The 17,651-nt window shown below is 39.6% G+C and overlaps 1 protein-coding gene across 2 annotated transcripts in view; it reads left to right on the top strand.

Annotated features, from left to right (window-relative positions):
• The first annotated feature begins 3,008 nt into the window (after positions 1 to 3,008).
• TRIM24 (tripartite motif containing 24) overlaps positions 3,009 to 17,651 on the top strand; it is a 113,697-nt gene continuing 99,054 nt past the window's right edge. The window contains exon 1 of one of the 2 annotated variants that reach the window (XM_032401484.1): positions 3,009 to 3,684. In XM_032401484.1, the coding sequence (XP_032257375.1) occupies positions 3,321 to 3,684 (364 nt within the window). In that variant the 5' untranslated portion in view covers positions 3,009 to 3,320. Of the gene's footprint in view, positions 3,685 to 3,718; positions 4,293 to 17,651 lie in introns of those variants that run through there. The other variant, XM_032401485.1, reaches the window with a different exon arrangement.

Raw genomic sequence — 17,651 nt, 5'->3', positions numbered from 1 at the left:
TTGGGGTTTTAAATCCATCAATACAATATTCATTCTCCTTTCTGTCTAGGGCCAATTTGAAGATCTAAGGGTTTAATAGGGCCATGGCATACGTGGGAGAGACACTGGATCCTAGTACATCGGTTCACGATGGCATACACAGAACGTGCCTTGCTTGCATGGGTTCTTGACTGCTGCCACCTCTGTGGAAACCACTGAAATAATGAGACAGTCTTTGGTCCACGCACAAGGCATCTTGTGCTAACAATGAGGTCGCAAGTTATCCGAACCTCTCAGCTACTACTGAAGGTGCAGAAATCTTTTCCTTATTCCTCTATAGCTATAGAAGATTGGGTTAAGGGGGTTAGCTCACACCTTCCTTGCCTAGACATGTATTGTAACCTCGAAGAATTCTACTCAAAAATGATTTTGTTCAACTTTCCTGGAAGATCTGGAATTTCTATTCATCCCTGCCATGTAAGGGGTGGGCATGAGAAATCCTCACTAGCCTCAAATGCTCTTGCTCTCCTTGCAGAGTCCCTTCTCTTCTAGCAGAGACAAATATTACCCCTTCTCTCAGAGGGATGGTAGAGGTGGTGTTGGTACAGTTTAGAAAATGGCAAGCCATCCAATTAAGCTGGAGCTTAAAGTGGATATGGGCAAACAGTATGAGCAGGCAGGGAGATCAGATAGGGCTGAAATTGTGGACAGCCTTGGATGAAGTAGGGAGCCAGAGACATTACAGAACAAGAGGGGGAGATAGATGAGAGCTACAATTAAGGAAGAATCATCTATCATAGTGTGGATCCCTGTGAAATATTTTTGCAATGCACTTGGGAAGACAGTATCTAGATAAGAAATTCAAATGATAAAAACACTTAAAACAATAAATTCCTTTTCTGGAATTAAAAGGACCAGAAGCCATATATATTTGAGCAAAGTAAAACACATGATTGTTTTAACTACATGAGACAAGAAGCCTAAGAATATGGAAGATAATTTTCCCTAAAACTGATTATCCATGATGATGTGAGAAACTAAACTAGTGGGTTGTTATCAAGCTGCATGGAATTCTCCAAAAACAAGCTTCCACAATTTACCCCTTATTTTTTCCTTCTCCACCACCATCATCAAAGGGAATAAAAGACACTTGTCTTTAGTCTGCTTGAATCCTGTATACCATTTCTGTAATGAATTATTAGCATATTAAATCATTAATTTATAATGCAGAATTTGCTTTACTAGGATATAAAGATTTGCAAGGTGCAGCTACAAAAAGATGGGGCACAGAATGAATATTGGGGAAAGAGTGATGAACTTCATCTGGAGTGGTTTAGGGAGACAATTGGTAAATCTGAATTTTGAGGGAAAAGCATTCCAAAATAAAGGGAACAGCATGGGCAAAGCAGGGATTCATTAAATTTGCTGGTGCATAAAGTATGAGAGTAGAGGGAGCTTCAGCTTGAGGGGTATAGGATGAGAGAGGGATGAACTCATAGAGGGATGGTAAGTGGGTTAAGAAATTTGAGATAGCCCCTGTTTTTCTAAGGGTGGTCCTAGACCACTCAGATCACAATCACCAGATGCTTCTAAAATTGAATAGAGGGATGAGCCCAAGAACCTGCTTTTAAGTAAGCTTGCCAGGTGATTCTTATGCAAACTAAGGTTTAAGAAACTACCCCTATACAAAACAAATAGCTAGTCCTTGACTGCCCTTAAGAAGGAGAACTTCACTCCTGGAGGCCTACAGTGATTGGATTTAGGACCTGTTTTGGGAAAGAGGCCAGTAGGAGAGGAATAATTTGGAAAAGGTAAGGAGGATCAGGTTACCTAGAGTTTGCCCTCCCTCAGGCCATTTTTTCTTCCAGTATCATTCCAACTTTAACAAGGCTTTTTCTGACCCCATCCCTCTTTCCTCAGTGATCCAGCACTACTTCATTTGTACCTAAAAATGGCATTTCCATACAATTTTTTTACGTGTGTACAAAAGTTTTGTTTCCCCCACCCCGTTTCTATACTTCGAGCTCCTTAAAATTTGGCTTTTTTTTTTTTTTCAATATGGGGCTTGAACTCACAACCCCAAGATCAAGAGTCACATGCTCTACTGAGCCCACTTGGCACCCCAAAGTTTGGCCATTTTTTGAGTGAAAATGTGAGTACCTTCTGATATAAGTCTGTGTGTTTTGGGGGGCAGGATGAAAAATTTTTTGAAGGAATTACTTGGACATCAGTACTGAGATTTATTTTTATTTCTCGAATTGATGTCGTATTTATGCAATAAAGACATTTTCAAACAATCTTTATATATTTGTTTCTTGAAGAAAAAAACATTTTTATTTGAAAAGCAACTCACTGACTTTAAAAATTAATCACCTTTTTCACTGGGGAAATCCTTTAAAAATTTCCGACTTTGCAAGAGAACCTCCACCCTTATTCTTCATGTTCCGTCATTCATCATGGAGAAGAGTAAATTCAGGTGGCAAATCCACGCTGCCACAATATCTTTTCACACAACATTTCTCCATTTATAAAATTCTTCCCTTGTTTGCTCTTCACAGTCTCTACTTCGTCATCCTTTGACCCTCCCACCATATTTACTCTTCCTACAGGACCCCCGTCTTCAGCAGTAAAACGGGAGTTTTCGAAGCAGTTACTTAATTAACCGCGTTGAGCCCACACGGTGGAGCTCCGCCCCATAGGAGGAGCTAACACAGGCGGACCGAAGTAGTCCGTCTGTCATTAACAAATAATCCCTTAATCTTTTCAGAGGGGCGAAACACACACAAAGGCCCAATCAGAAGCCGCGGCTCTAGGAGTTCGGTGGGAGGCGGGGCTGGGCAAGCGCCTTCCCACCTCCCAGCCTCCCGCCGCGGCCGTCGGAGCCTCGCGGGCTTGGGCAGGCCCCGCCCTCTGGCCAGGCGCTGCGGCTATTGGGCGGCGCGTTCCTTGCCGTCGCCTCAGTTGCTGGGAGAGGGAGGGTGGGGGCGGGGCCTGAGGTGGGCCGGGGGCCCAGGGAGAAAGGCGGGGAGACGAGGGCGGGCTGGGCGGATTCGACGAGCGCCGCGGCGGTTGGCGAAGCGGACGGGGCGCAGCCTTCCCGGTGCGAGGAACGGTTCCCGCTGACAGATCCCCTTCTTCCGGCCGCGCCACCCGGGAGGCGGATCCCCGGGGCCTGAGGAGGCTTCCTCGGCCCGGCCCGCCCTCCCTCCCTCCCTCTCCCGCGGGTCACCCAAGCGGCCTGTGAGGAGGAGGAGGAGGAGGTCGTCGGGGGCGGCGGCAGGCGGAGATCGCGCTCCCCCTTTCCCGGCGGCGGCGGCGGCGGCGGCGGCGGGGGCAGGACAATGGAGGTGGCTGTGGAGAAGGCGGCGACGGCGGCCGCGGCGGCTTCGGCGGCGGCCGCCGGGGGGCCCTCGGCGGCGCCAAGCGGGGAGAACGAGGCTGAGAGTCGGCAGGGCCCCGACTCGGAGCGCGGAGGCGAGGCGGCCCGGCTCAACCTGTTGGACACTTGCGCCGTGTGCCACCAGAACATCCAGAGCCGGGCGCCCAAGCTGCTGCCCTGCCTGCACTCCTTCTGCCAGCGCTGCCTACCCGCGCCCCAGCGCTACCTCATGCTGCCCGCGCCCATGCTGGGTTCGGCCGAGACCCCGCCGCCCGTCCCCGCCCCCGGCTCGCCGGTCAGCGGCTCCTCGCCGTTCGCCACCCAAGGTGAGAGCCGGCCGTGGGCGCCGGGGAGCCCGGGGAGGGGCTCGGGGAGGCGAGCGCCCTTGTGCGGCGCGACCCGCTGTCATGTCGCCGCCGCCCGGGGTGCGCGGCGGGGGAGGGGCGAGGAGGAGGGTCTGTGTTGGCGGCGGTGACATGGAGGGCCCGCGCGCTCTGCGGCGTGCCGCGCGCCCCGCGAGCAACTTCCACGGGCGCTGAGGACTTGGCGGCGCCGCTGCTGCTCCTCCTGCTGCTCAGCGTTCTCCTCCGGGGTTGGGTGGCCCGTGCGACCCGCACTTTTGAAAACCGCTGTTGGAGTGGGCTGCAGTGTGTATCTCGGATTCTTGGCCGACTGCGTCTAGTTCACTGCTACCCTCTGCCTCCCCAAAGCTTTGTCCGGGTCCATATGATCCTAATCATCTCGTGTATAACCACGTTATTTGAGCTGGAGGGGGGGAAGGGAGGGATGAAGATGAAGTGATGGTGACTTTCTTTGGTGATTGATTACAGATCAGATGCCGACTATTTTCTATCTTGCATGTTTCAGGTTCTTTACCTTAACGAGTTCCCGATTTTTCTCCCTTCTGCTAGGGACAAAGGAACCAAAAGAGACGGTATTTTGTTGTCTTTTCTCCTTCGAAGAATTTATTTTGAAACGGTAAAGGGTAAAGAGAAATAGAACAAAGTGATTTGGGGTGCAGGCTTTTCTTGTATTTTGTGAATGACAGCTGGAAATGTTGAAGTTACTGTTCTCTTTGTGGTGTTTGTTACTGTATAATGAGACTTTTGACAGGTAGTTCCCATTGCTAACGTTAACAGGTTTGAAACATTTAAAGTTAGTTAAAGTAAGCACAGTAATTATTCTAGTAGAATGCTTGAGGATTTTAAATTAGTGCAAATATTGGAGCACATCATTTTTAAAAATAGAAAGTAACTGGGAAAAGGGGGGTAATTAATTTTTAATATATACTTCCTTTTAGAGGGTCTAGTTGATTTGAGATAAAATGCTGATTAAATAATTGAGGCTAGGTCAAGAGGTATATGAAATTGATGCTATAAATAGTAGCGTTAGACTCTTCATTTGATTATATGTTACAAACAGTATCTAGTTGAGGGAGCCAGTTTTCCATGGGTCTCTTAAGTTTCTGCAGGTCGTGCCAGGGAGGTACTGACTGCCCTTTGTTTCTGTTTTTAAATGATGTTTGTATAAAGATCAGCCTTGGAAGATAGAGATAGTGTCTTCCATCAGAGCAAAGAGCAGGCGTGCATATGGTCCAGTATAATGTCTCTACTGGAGTAAAAGGCAGGCATGCTTACTGCCCATGACAAAAGATTGGGGTTCTCTGAGCTTAGGTTTCCTCTTGTGTAACACAACCCACTGCCTGTACAGGTGTCAGCCGGCCCTTTTCACCTGCCTGGTGGGAACTGGGGTTCTGGGAACCAGTGCAAAAATGTTGATGCTTTGGCTTATGTTATTGTAACTAATAAACTGCCCCTTATCTCTCGTCCCTGAGTCTTTGTATCTTCTACCATGGTGAGCTAGCTTGCAAGTAGGCTGAAGTCTCAGATCTTTTACACTGTTTTCTCTGATGTGACCCACCTGTTGGAAATTTAGTACAGGTGAAACTTAAATCTTAGTTCTTAATTTTTAGACACATTTTAAGGTTTCTTTTATTTATGTTTTAATTGGTTAAGCAGGCTAGTGGCCGATTAGGATCTGAATTTTGCGTAATCCTAGAATTAAGATTTATCGTGTGCCTGGCCATGACATTTAGACCTGAATGAATGAGAACATGGGTAATAAAAGCTCTGAAACTAAACTCTGAGACAAGTTTTCAATTTCAGATTTCTCAAAATGTTCTGTGCAATTCTAGTCTCTCAATGTATTTTATCTTGGTGTTTGTATCAGCAAGAGTTCCAAGGAAGCATTTAAATTGGAAGGTAATGTTTTTTGTTTTTATACTAAGACAAAGTCTCTACTAAATGATACTTTAAATACAGTACAAAAAAAGAGTTAGGGTTATTTTCAATAAATTAAAATACTGTCTATCCTGAGTCTTATTGACTTGGATATATTCTCCCTTCCTCTCTCCTTGCAAACTTATTTAAATACTAGCTGAAGTAAAACTTGATCCAGTACATTTCATAAATACATAGGGTTCATTTGATCATCTGTACTTCATTCTCCTAATGAACTTTTGGGTATAGTCATCATGGGTTAAACTATAATACCTACAGGAGCTAAGCTAGATATCTGAGTTAGAGAACTATGAACTTGGGGGTAAAATAATAGGGAAGGGAGAGGGAGGGAATGGGAGGGGAAGTAAACTCAGCTCCAGCAGGTTGTCATGCAAGAGGGGAGGGCCAGTATTGAAGGATATATATATATATATATATATATTTCTTTTAATGAGAAGTCGGAAGCCCAGATTTTTGTGAGAGCTTTCTTAGTATTAGATATTGGCAAGTGGATAAAAAAATACACATGCACACAGGCCCATTCTATAGGCCAAACAAAACAAGTTTTGTTGAGGCCACAACCATGTTGCAGTTATGCTCTTCCCTTTTAGATTTAGTTAGTGGTTTTCAAATTTTAGCTCTACTAGAGTCACTGGTATACTTATTAAAAATTTAGATTTCTAGGGGCACCTGGGTGGCTAGGTTGGTTAAGGGTCTCCCTTCATCTCAGGTCATGATCTCAGGATCCTGGGATCCTAGCCCCCATGGGGCGGGCTCCCTGCTCAGTCGTGAGCCTGCATCTGCTTCTTCCTCTACCCCTCCCTGCTTTTGTGTGCGCGTGCTCTCGCTCTCAAATAAATAAATAAAATCTTTATTTTTTAATTTGTTTTTAAGATTTTATTTATTTGAGGTAGAGCGAGAGCGAGCAAGCGAGAGAGGAGCTCCTCCCCGCCATGCAGGGCACCATCCGAGGACTCTGGGATCATGACCTGAGCCAAAGGCAGATGCTTAACTGACTGAGCCACCTAGGTGCCCCTAAATAAAATCTTTAAAAAAAAAAAAAGATTTCTAGGCCTATCCCTCCAGAGAGCCCAACTTGGCATAGTTATAGAATTCTAGAGTATATTAAGTTCTAGTGTTTCTTTAGTTCAAGCAGTATTATATTCCAAAATAAAATTGATCATAAGAGGATTCCTTAGGAAATTAAGACCAAAATTCAAGGTATAGAATAACAGTTTTCAACATTATCAGACCTAATTTTTCTGTTAAATAATTTTTATCCTAAATCCTATCTGTTAAATAAATGTTATCCTAAATGAAATTCATAGAAAATAAATCCTTCTAAAATATTTTTTTATGAAAAAGAAATAAAGCTAATTTATAACAACAAAAAGGTATGTATTATGATTTATAAATGCCCGGACACAATTACCTCAAGACCTCATTGAGAACATGGGTCAAAACCATCCTTTTGTAAGGCTGCCAGTTGGAAGGAATGAGGATGAGTGACCACACGCTGAAGTTGGATGACTACCTTGGATGTGATTGTCATTTTCTTAGTGTGCAGTTATATCCAGAAAAGAAGGAAAAGCTTAGAAAACAGATTTTCTTTAGGTACATTGTAGGTACCCGAAGTCAGAAGACAAACTGATCTTGGACAAATGTTACAACATTGTGCAATATTTTGTGGTGTTGTTGTAGTGTTCAGCAAAAGAGTAGCAAACTCTATTTTTTTCTCTTTAATTTTTTATTTAAATTGAATTAGCCAACATATAGTACATCTGTAGTTTCAGAGGTAGTGTTCAATAATTTATCTGTTGCGTATAACTCCCAGTGCTTATCACATCACGTGCCCTCCTTAATGCCCATCACCCAGTTACCCCATCCCCCAACCCTAAGCTATTTTTAAAAGAATACTGAGCATACTCTGGAAAAGGGTCACATTATTTGTCCAGGGAGAGTAAAAAATAAGAAACCATCAGTTTTCTTAGACTTCTATACTAACTGGCAGTCTATAAGATGTAACTGTCAATTCTGGGATCTGATTTCTTTGGGTTCTTGGTAAGAAGTATAAATCACCTTGTGAGTACAAGATATAATGTCAGAGAATTAATAGTATTTAAGATTGATCCATATTGCCTACCAGTTGTGTACACAAACAGTTATGTATACAGTATTCACCTGTTAATGGAAATTATACTATTGTTTTCAATTTGGGGCTATTATGAATAAAACTGTTATAAATATTTGTAGACAAGTCTTTATGTGGATATGTTTTCATTTCCTTGGGTAAATACTTGGAATTTCTTGTTTGCATCATAAATGTGTATTTACACTGGTTGTACTGTTTTGCATTCCCTCCAGCAACGTATGAGAGTTCCAGTTGGTTCACATCCTCGCCAATTTGGGTGTTAGTATTTAATTTTAGTCATTCTAGTATGTGCAAAGGGGAGTCTCATGGTTTTAATTTTCATTTCCCCGATGAATAATGATGAGCATCTTTTCCTGTGCTTATTAGCTGTTACAGCTTTTTGGTAAAATATCAGTTTATCTTTTGTAGATTTTTAAAATTAGGTAATGGATTACATTACTGAAAAGTAAATATTCTTTATATGCATTCTGTATCCTGGTCCTCTGTTAAATACGTGTATGCACATATTTACTCCTGTACCTTGCCTGTTCATTTTCTTAATGGTGTCTTTTGAAGAGCTGAAGTTTTAAATTTTGATTAAGTCTGATTTGTCAATTTTTTTCTTTTATTTTTCTTAATTTTTTAGAAGATTTTTATTTATTTATTTGATAGAGATACAGCAAGAGAGGGAACATAAGCAGGGGAGTGGGAGAGGGAGAAGCAGGCTTGCTGCTGAGCAGGGAGCCCTATACGGGGGCTCGATTCCAGGATGCTGGGATCATGACCTGAGCCAAAGGCAGATGCTTGACGACTGAGCCACCCAGGTGCCCCTTTTTTCTTTTATACTTAGTAATTTTTGTGTTCTATTTAACAATTCTTTGCCTACCGTAAGTTTACTAAGATTTTGTACTTTCAGTATTTTTATAGTTTTGGTTTTTATATTTAGATGTGTCATCTATTTTGAGCAATTTTTGTATTAGGTATAAGGGTTGAGATTCATGTTTTTAACCATATGTTAAAGTATCATTTATTTGAAAAGGGTACTTTTCCCATTACATCACTTTGGCGTTTTTGTAAAAAATCGGTTGAACATATGTGTATGATTCTGTTGCTATACACTTTTCTGTTCTTTTGAGCTATCCATGTAGTAATAAGTGTTTGGGGGTTTTTTGTTTTGTTTTTTTTTTTATTGCTGTAGCTTCTTTTTTTTTTTTAAGATTTTATTTACTTACGTGAGAGTGCCAGAGAATGCAGGAGCATGAGCAGGGGGAGAGTCAGAGCGAGAGGGAGAAGCCCAAGCAGACTCCCTGCTGGGTAGGGAGCCTGATGTGGGACGCCATCCCAGGACCCTGGGATCATGACCTGAGCCAAAGTCAGATGCTTAACCGACTGAGCCACCCAGGTGCCCCTATTGCTATAGCTTTTAAAGCAAATTTTCAATTGGACAGTTTTGTTCTTTTTCAAAATTGTTTTGCTCTTTGAAGTAATTTACATTTCTTCATAAATTTTAGAATCCACTTGTTAATTTCTACACAAAAGCCTGCTATGATTTTGATTAGAATTGCATTAAATCCAGATACCACTTTGGGGAGAATGATCTAACAATATTGACTATCCCTATCTATAAACATGTTTTATCTCCTATTTAGATCTTTAATTTCTCTCAGCACTATTTTATCATAGTAGTCTTGCACAATATTTGTGAAGTTTATTCCAAAATATTTTATGATAATGTTTAATGATATTGGTGTTTTTAAAAAATACCATTTCCAATTGTTGCTAGCTAAAATACAATTGACTTTTGTATATTGATTGTATCACATTATCTTGCTAAATTCAATGATTAAATCTTAATAGTTTTTTTGTCTCTTAAGATTTTCTTTGTAGACTATCCTGTTGCTCACAGGTAGTTTTACTTCTTTCTTTCAATTCCTAATTTCTGTCATTTTCTTCCCTTACTGCACTAGGTAGGACCTCCAGTACAGTATTGAATAGAAGTTTAATTTCACTATTAAATGAGAGATGACATCCTTGCCTTATGCCTGATCTTAGGAGGATAACGTTAGTTGTTCACCATTAATATGTTAGATCTATTAGCTTTTTACAGATGCCCGTTATCACAATTAAGAAGATCTCTTCTATTCGTAGTGTGCTGAGGATTTTAATTGTGTTGGATGATGAATTTTGTCAAATGCATTTTCTGCATCTGTTAAAATGATCATCTGGGTTTTCTCTTTTTCTGTTGATGTTGTGAATTATGTTGATTTTCAGATGTTAAACGCATCTTGCATTCTTGGGATATACTCTACTTGGTCACCATGTATTATCCTGTTTGTGTACTTGTGGATTTGATTTGCTAATATTTTAGCGACTTTTTTATGTTCATGAGGAATATTGGTGATAGAGTTTTCTTGTATCTTTATCTGATTTTGGCATCAAGATAATAACTGTCCTCAAAATGAGTAAAGAGTTCCATCTCTAATTTTCTGAAAGAGGTTTTTTTAAGTTAGTATTAATTTTTTAAATATTTGACAATTCAATTAATCCATCTGGGTTTGGAGTTTTCATTATGAGAAGGTTTTTGATTAGGAATTCAGTGTCTTTACTTGATACAGGGCTTTTCAGATTTTATATTTCTTCATGAATCCATTTTGATAAGTTGAAAATTTTCTGTTTCATATAATTGGTGCATTTTTAACATATATTCTACATACTCCCTTTCCCTTTTAATGTTTTCAAGGCCTGAACAATGTCCCAGACCTCTTTTGTTTCTACTTGTAGTGTTTGCTCTTTTTTCTTGTTTGCTATTCTTAAGGGCTTATCTACTAACTTTTGGCTTTGTTAATTTTATTTATAGTTTGTCTCTGGTTTAAAGGTATAATTTTCTCTCTAAGCATGTGTTGGCCACCTCAAACAAATTTTGTGTTTTTATTAACATTCTAGGGGCGCCTGGGTGGCTCAGTCGTTAAGCGTCTGCCTTCGGCTCAGGTCATGGTCCCAGGGTCCTGGGATCGAGCCCCGCGTCGGGCTCCCTGCTCCGCGGGAAGCCTGCTTCCCCCTCTCCCACTCCCCCTGCTTGTGTTCCCTCTCTCGCTGTGTCCCTCTCTATCAAATAAATAAAAAATCTTTAAAAAAAAAAAACATTCTATTAAAATATTTTAAAATTTTTCCTGTGATTTCTTCTGTGACTGATGGGTTGCTTAGAAATGTGTTAATTTAAAGGTATATGGGGATTTTCTGGATAGTTTATTCCATTGTAGTAAGAAAAAAAATACTCTGTAAGACTTAAATCTCTTTAGAAGTTATTGAGACATTTGATGTTCTAACATATTGTTTATCTTGGTGAATGTTCTATGTATATTTGAAAAGAATTTAAATTCTATCCACAGTTGTTTGGTGTAGTGTTCTATAAATGTCAGTTAGGTCAAGTTGGTTGAGAGTGTTGTAAAAATCTTTGTTTTGGTTTGGTTTTCTTCTTTTTTTGGGGGGGGGGGTCTACTTCTATCAGTTACAGAGAGAAGAATGTTAAAATCTCATGATTGTTGACCTTCTTATTCCTTTAATCCTGGTTAGTTTTTGCTGCAGATATTTTGAAGCTTTATCTTATTGATTAATTGCCTGCCCTTTTTAACACCATGAAATGTTCTTTATCTCTCGTACTACTTTTTCATGAAGTCTACATTGTCTTAGGTTAATACAACTACACCAGTTTTCTTACCTCTGTTTGAATGGTATATTTTTCCATTCTTCTACTTTTAACCTTTCTGTTTAAAGTAGATCTCTTGTAGATAGTGAATAGTTGTGTCTTGCTTTGTTATCCAACCTGTAAATTTTGCTTTTATTCTTTAATCCATTTACATTTTAAGTAATTATTAGTATGGTCAAGTTTAAGTCTGCTTTTTAAAAATTTGTTTTCTTTTTGTTCCTGCTGGGCCTCTAGTATCTTTGTTTTTCTCAATCCCTTAGCTACTGTTCTCTGGTAAGCGTCCCAAAGTCTTGCTTTGCACATGCATGGTAGCCTTCACCAAGGACTTTGAGAAACCCTAGAGAGACTACTGGCACCCTCACTCTTTGCAGCTCTCTTCTCTCTAGTGTTTAATCTCTTTCAAGCCCCAAATTTTCCTCTGGCCTTTTAAGCTATGTTCTGCTTAGGCTCTAGCTCCCTGCATTGTGGTTGGGAAATAGTCCCCTGGCAGAGAATCAAGATATGTTAGGGGTTCACCTCCTGAATTTCCCTTTCCAGGGATCACAATCCTCATTGCCTGTTTTCCAATTGCCTCGTATATTCTTCCCAGTTACATACAGTTGTTCATGGCAGGCAAACTTGTCTTGGTACTGGTTACCCTGTCCTGGTGGAAAGTTGATGTCAAAATACCATTTTTAAATTGCATTGAACCTTTTAAATACACTCACATGTGGGTAATTTGATTCTTAGATCTCTAGATTTTTATCTTTCTAATTTTTCTTAGAGATCTCACCAAGTTAAACTATCATCCTAGATGCACGAGCCCTACATTTCTTCCTATAACCTTGACCCCTTTCTCAAATTTACTTCTGCATTTTCAAGTACATACTAGACCAGTAGTCTCCAGAATGGGATGTGTGTCACACATTATGAGGTAACATAATTCATTGAGTTGAGGGAAAACATTACTTTAAGTTAAGCATTAAAGTACTTGATAAGTAGAATGTCATGGTCACATGAAAAAGCATGTCAAAATGGCTACATTTCACATATGGCATACAAAGTATTCTGAGGAGGAGGAATGAGGGCTGCTGCAAGTCCTAAAGGTAACTTTGTATGAGTTAGGTATACATGTCCTCTTGACATATGTAGCACCAAGGACTACATGGCATAGGAAGTGAAATGCATATTAATCTCCATTTGCCCTTTTAAATTAAGTAGTCCCTTGTGCTGTACAGCCAATCAAACTGTACACAGCTGCCCTGGAGGTAATTGGATTTCTATACCGCAGACCCTAATGTGACCCCCACTCCACCCCTAGCGCGCGCGCGCACACACACACATTGTAATACAATTTACATGTTCTTTGATAAGTTGGCTTATGGATTGTAGCCTCTGTTTTTAACTAAAATGACTGTCAAAAATTGAAGATCATGGTAGACCATTACCAGGACCCTGACACAAAACCCTGTAATCTCAGTTCCTAGGGAATTCCCATATGGAGGCCACGCACAAAAGCCCCTCAGTTTCAGCAGCCTGGAGAGTCCCTAAGTTGTAGGATGTAGGGCACATGTGTAATGGCCATAAAAAGTGATCCCCAACTCCAATTAATAGCATAGAGGGGTACATTTAAGTCTTGTCATCAAGGTTGGATGCTGATAACTTGGCTCCTCCCCAGTTTAGGAAAATACAGAAGGCTCCTTGGGGCTTCCCATATTTGGTGACTTCTTTAGTGTTACATAGAGGGATAGATACTTGTCATTTCCTGGAACCTGAATATGCAGTCAGTGATGGATTAGCCAGCAAGGAGATCTGTATTCTATAGAAAGCTGTTTTTGTTGCTGCTCCATTTTGTTTTTCATTTTATCAGGTGTATGGAGTTGATGGGAGTCGTGATTTTCCACCAGCCCTAAATTATTTGAATATTTGAAATCTCATTTTCAGCTATGATAAAGATAATACTAATTTGTAAGCATAACAGCATTAGAGTGGCAGAATTGATATTTTATAGGCTCTTTATCAGTCTTGTGAGGTTAACATAAGTGATTTTCTAACTAAATCTAGTAATTGGGCCTAAAAGTTTCAGAATTACTGAGAAGACTCTTTGAAATTGATTGACATCCTCTGTATTAATGATGAACTATGCCTTAAATGTATATTACATCTTGGACCATTAGAGAATAGTGGTATGAAGCTATCATGATTAGCAAGCCATTTAAAAATATTTTACCCGGATTTTATTCTTTCAAAATGTCCTGTTTGTGTGATTTATTATATACAGGATATACTAGTTCCATAGTATATATACATAATAAATATATATGTAGGTGCATGTTCAAATACTTGTGTTTAAAACATGTGAACGTAACTATCAGCTGAATTGCCTCAGTGTTTTTCTGTGTTTATCTCATCTTTAAAAATGGTTTTCACATCCTCTTCTAAGTTGTAAAAATACAGGATTCCTCAAAGAACTTTGTTCTGATTTCCTCTAAAATACATAGTCCATAGGTACTCTTGTCATGATAAAATAAATTTAAAAGAAAACTGTCATATATAGTAACTGGGAATCATAACTACCAGACCTTTATTTTACCTTGATCATGAGAATAGTCTTTCTGGGATCTCTTGACTGTATATTCAGCATTAAGGATGACCAGGAGGAGAGCCTCTCGCACATGACATTCTTAGTATCTGTCTCTTTGTACTGGTGCATGTTGATTTATGTTTCTTCTGGTCCTCATCAATCTTCTATACTTGACTTGTGTGTCATGTGCCTTAACTTGCTTTTACTAATTTTCTCAGCTCACTTTCCCACCTATCTTTTGGTATTAAGGTTTCCTCCCACTTCTCTGACCCTTCATTTTTGGCCTCCTGTTGTCCTCTGTTCCTTTCCCTTCTCTGGAGATTAGAGTGAGGAGATCACCTAGGACAAGACTTTAGGAATTCAGATATGTAATGGATGTGTAGGATGGAAACCTAGAAAGGAGATTGAGAAGAGGTACGAGAAAACCAGGAAAATGTAGAGTCATGGAAGCCAAGGAAGGAAAGTATTAACAAAGGCAGTGGTGTTCCACAGTGTGGTGTTACTGCAGGGTCAAATAAGAGAGGCCAAAAACATTTTTAGTGTTAGAAGCATGGCAGTTGTGCAAAAGCATATTTTGGTGGAGACATAGAAGGGGAAACCCTACTGGGGTAGGTTTTGCAATGGGTGGGAAGTTAAGACAACTCTGTGGAGAAGTTTAAAGGGATAAGGCAATACTTGGGGAGAAAAATGGAATTAAGGAGGGTTTCTTGTTTATTGCCTTTTTGTAAATAGGAAAAGCTTAAGCATGTTTATATGAAAGTGGAAGAGTTCAATCAAGTGAGCTATCGCATATACCAAAGAAGGGATTTGTAAGTGAGTGTGTGAGGGTTCTGAGAAGGCAGGATAGGATTGATCCAAGGCATAGGTGGAGAGAATGGTGACTTTGGATAAGAGAGACATTTTGTTATGAAAAGGAAAGAAGGCAAGGACAGGTGTATGGATAGAAGATTTGTCTGTGTGTGTTCAGAGTCGATTGCATTTTCCAGTAAAATGTAGCATGATTGCAGATCTTGTTGAGGCCCACTTGCTGCTAGAGATCATACATTTGTAGTGATACCTGTCTGCCTTATAATGCTACCCAGCACTTCTCTGAAGAAGCAGAGTATTTTAGGCAGTGCTATTCAAAGTGTGGTCCACAAACTGCTAATAGGGTCTGAAATGAGACCATTTGCCGCTGGAAAGTATGAGGGAGCTGGGACAGCCTAGTTCCTGAGATTCTTAGAAATACTCAGTGAAAGAAAAGAGCCCCACACTGAGAAGAAACTGCTGCAAATAAACAAGATTTGATGAGAGTAGGAATTTAGGGGCGAAGAAGAGAAAATGATACATGTGGCAGGAGGGCACTGGAGGAGGCAGATCTCAGAAAGTCTTAGGGAAGTGGTTATACTAAAGTACCATAGGTTTGAATACTTTGTGATAACAACATAAGAGGAAACCTTAGAACTCTGAATCTAGGAAAGCTATCTTAGTCTGTTTACATATCCTACATAGAAAACTTAAAAGTATAGGAAAACCAATTCTATAATATAATTTATAGAAAGTACTGTAATTTTATACTACTGAAAGATAGTATAAGAAAAAAGATGACAACAGTCCTCTGAGTAACAGATTTAAAGAAATGAAGATAGCAGTATACTTTGGTCTTATAGCAGAGACATAATGAAACTTATTACTACAAAATGAGCTGAGAAAATTAAATAATATGTTATGAAAAAACAGTGTAAATTAGAAATGTTTAGAAATGAGCTCCTACGCTGTAGGAGATCATGAAAAGAAAAACTGACAGACTTGAGGAATGAATTAGAAATTTTTCAGAAATGAAGATGAACCAGAAAGTTCTTGAATGAGTAGACACTCTAGAAAGTACCATAAAAGAAATGATGGAAAAGAACAAGTGAAAACAAATCAAGTAAAGAGATAAAAGAAATTCATAAAATGACAAGAAGATGTTATATGCATATGCACATAAATATATGGACATTAATAATAGTACCTGAAGACTATTTGAAAAAAGAAACAGGAAAAAAACAAAAACAAGAAAATGTTGTTAAAACAAAGATGAACATCTGTATTATAAGGGTTCACCGTGTGCCTAGGAAAATTGAAACAGCCACCACTGAAACATGTTTCAGGGCTTTAAAAGAAAAAAAATAATACTTTGGGCATCTACACACAAAGACTGTATCAGTTAGGTGGAAAGAATGCCAGATTATCATTAGACTCTCCAACATTAGTACTTGAATCTGGAAGACTGTGGAGTAAAGATTTTTAAGATTTTCATAGAAAAAAATGTGAATTGAGACACATACCCAGCCAACTGATGTTTAAGCATAAAGACCACGTGTAAGAACTTTGAAAGTACTGTTCCTATGAGCCCTTCCTAAGGATTCTAGATTTTGCTGCATTTTCTTTATTTCTCACGTCAGTATACTTAGTGTTATTTTTTCTGATTTATATGGGAGTAGGTTGTAGACATGACACTTGAGCCCCAAATATGTCAATGTGTCTCTGAAGTATAGATTCTCTTTTTTAGAAGGTTGTTTTTTTTAGATTTACTGAGATAAGGTTAACATACAGTAAGCTGCACATATTTAAAATGTACAAGTTGATGAGTTTTGATATATGCAAGGATAATCCTCTATAACCACAGTATAATTACCAAATTCTGGATATTTGACATTAATACAATGCTATTATCTAATACATAGTCTATATTCAAATTTTGCCAGTTGTAACAGTAATGTCCTTCACAGCAGCTTTTTTTCCCCTTTGGTGGTGGGGGAAATCAGGACACAGATTGCTAGCATGTACCATAGAATAGATTTGTGGATAAGCTCCAGAGGGTGAATTTCCAGCAGATCCCACGGATACAGAACCAAAGTGTGAGCGATGGGTGTTATCTTTTCTAACAGGGTCTGATATCAGGTCTGAAGGGAAAATTCTTCCTTGGGCACTCTGTCCTAGCCTTAGAGGTAGTGGCTATTATGTATCATAATTATCATATCTCCTGTTATACTTATATTCTTGAGCATTGTCTCAACTTCTTACTAGCCAATCCTTGTTAATCCCAGTTACTTGATGTCGTTAATAATTATTTATGTCAAACGTTGTTTTTTCAAACTTAATGTTTGACTTCTCTCCTTATTGTACCTAGCCTGATGCATCATTTTTGGCAAATGTAATGTGTCCTCTTAGGTGCTTTACTTTAGGAAACCATGATGTCATTCTGTCCCATTGTTGTTGGGTGTTTGGCTTTGATCACTGGTTTGAACAGCCAGATTTCTCCACTTTACAGATATCTTTTTCCCCCTTTATAATTAATAAGTAACCTCCTGTGAGATACTTTGGGGTCTGTGTGAGTGTTCTATTCCCAAAAACCGTAGATAGCATCCACTGTTGATTCTTCCCCTCATCATTTATTATTGTGATGTTGCAAAATGGTGATTTTTCTGTCACTCTCTGCTTATTGATATTCTACTGTATGGATGAGATTTTCCTTTTCCATTTATTTATTGTGGGCTTGTTAAATTTTTTTATATGTTATAAACCATTCCCTTCATTATTTATTTTGATAACCACATTGTTCCAGTTTGGGCAGTAGAAACCCCTTCAAG

Source organism: Phoca vitulina, unplaced genomic scaffold (genome assembly GCF_004348235.1).
Source record: "Phoca vitulina isolate PV1807 unplaced genomic scaffold, GSC_HSeal_1.0 scaffold4, whole genome shotgun sequence".
Classification (NCBI taxonomy): domain Eukaryota; kingdom Metazoa; phylum Chordata; class Mammalia; order Carnivora; family Phocidae; genus Phoca; species Phoca vitulina.
The sequence above is the reverse complement of the archived record's forward strand: the minus strand, read 5'-3'. Positions and strand labels throughout refer to the sequence as shown.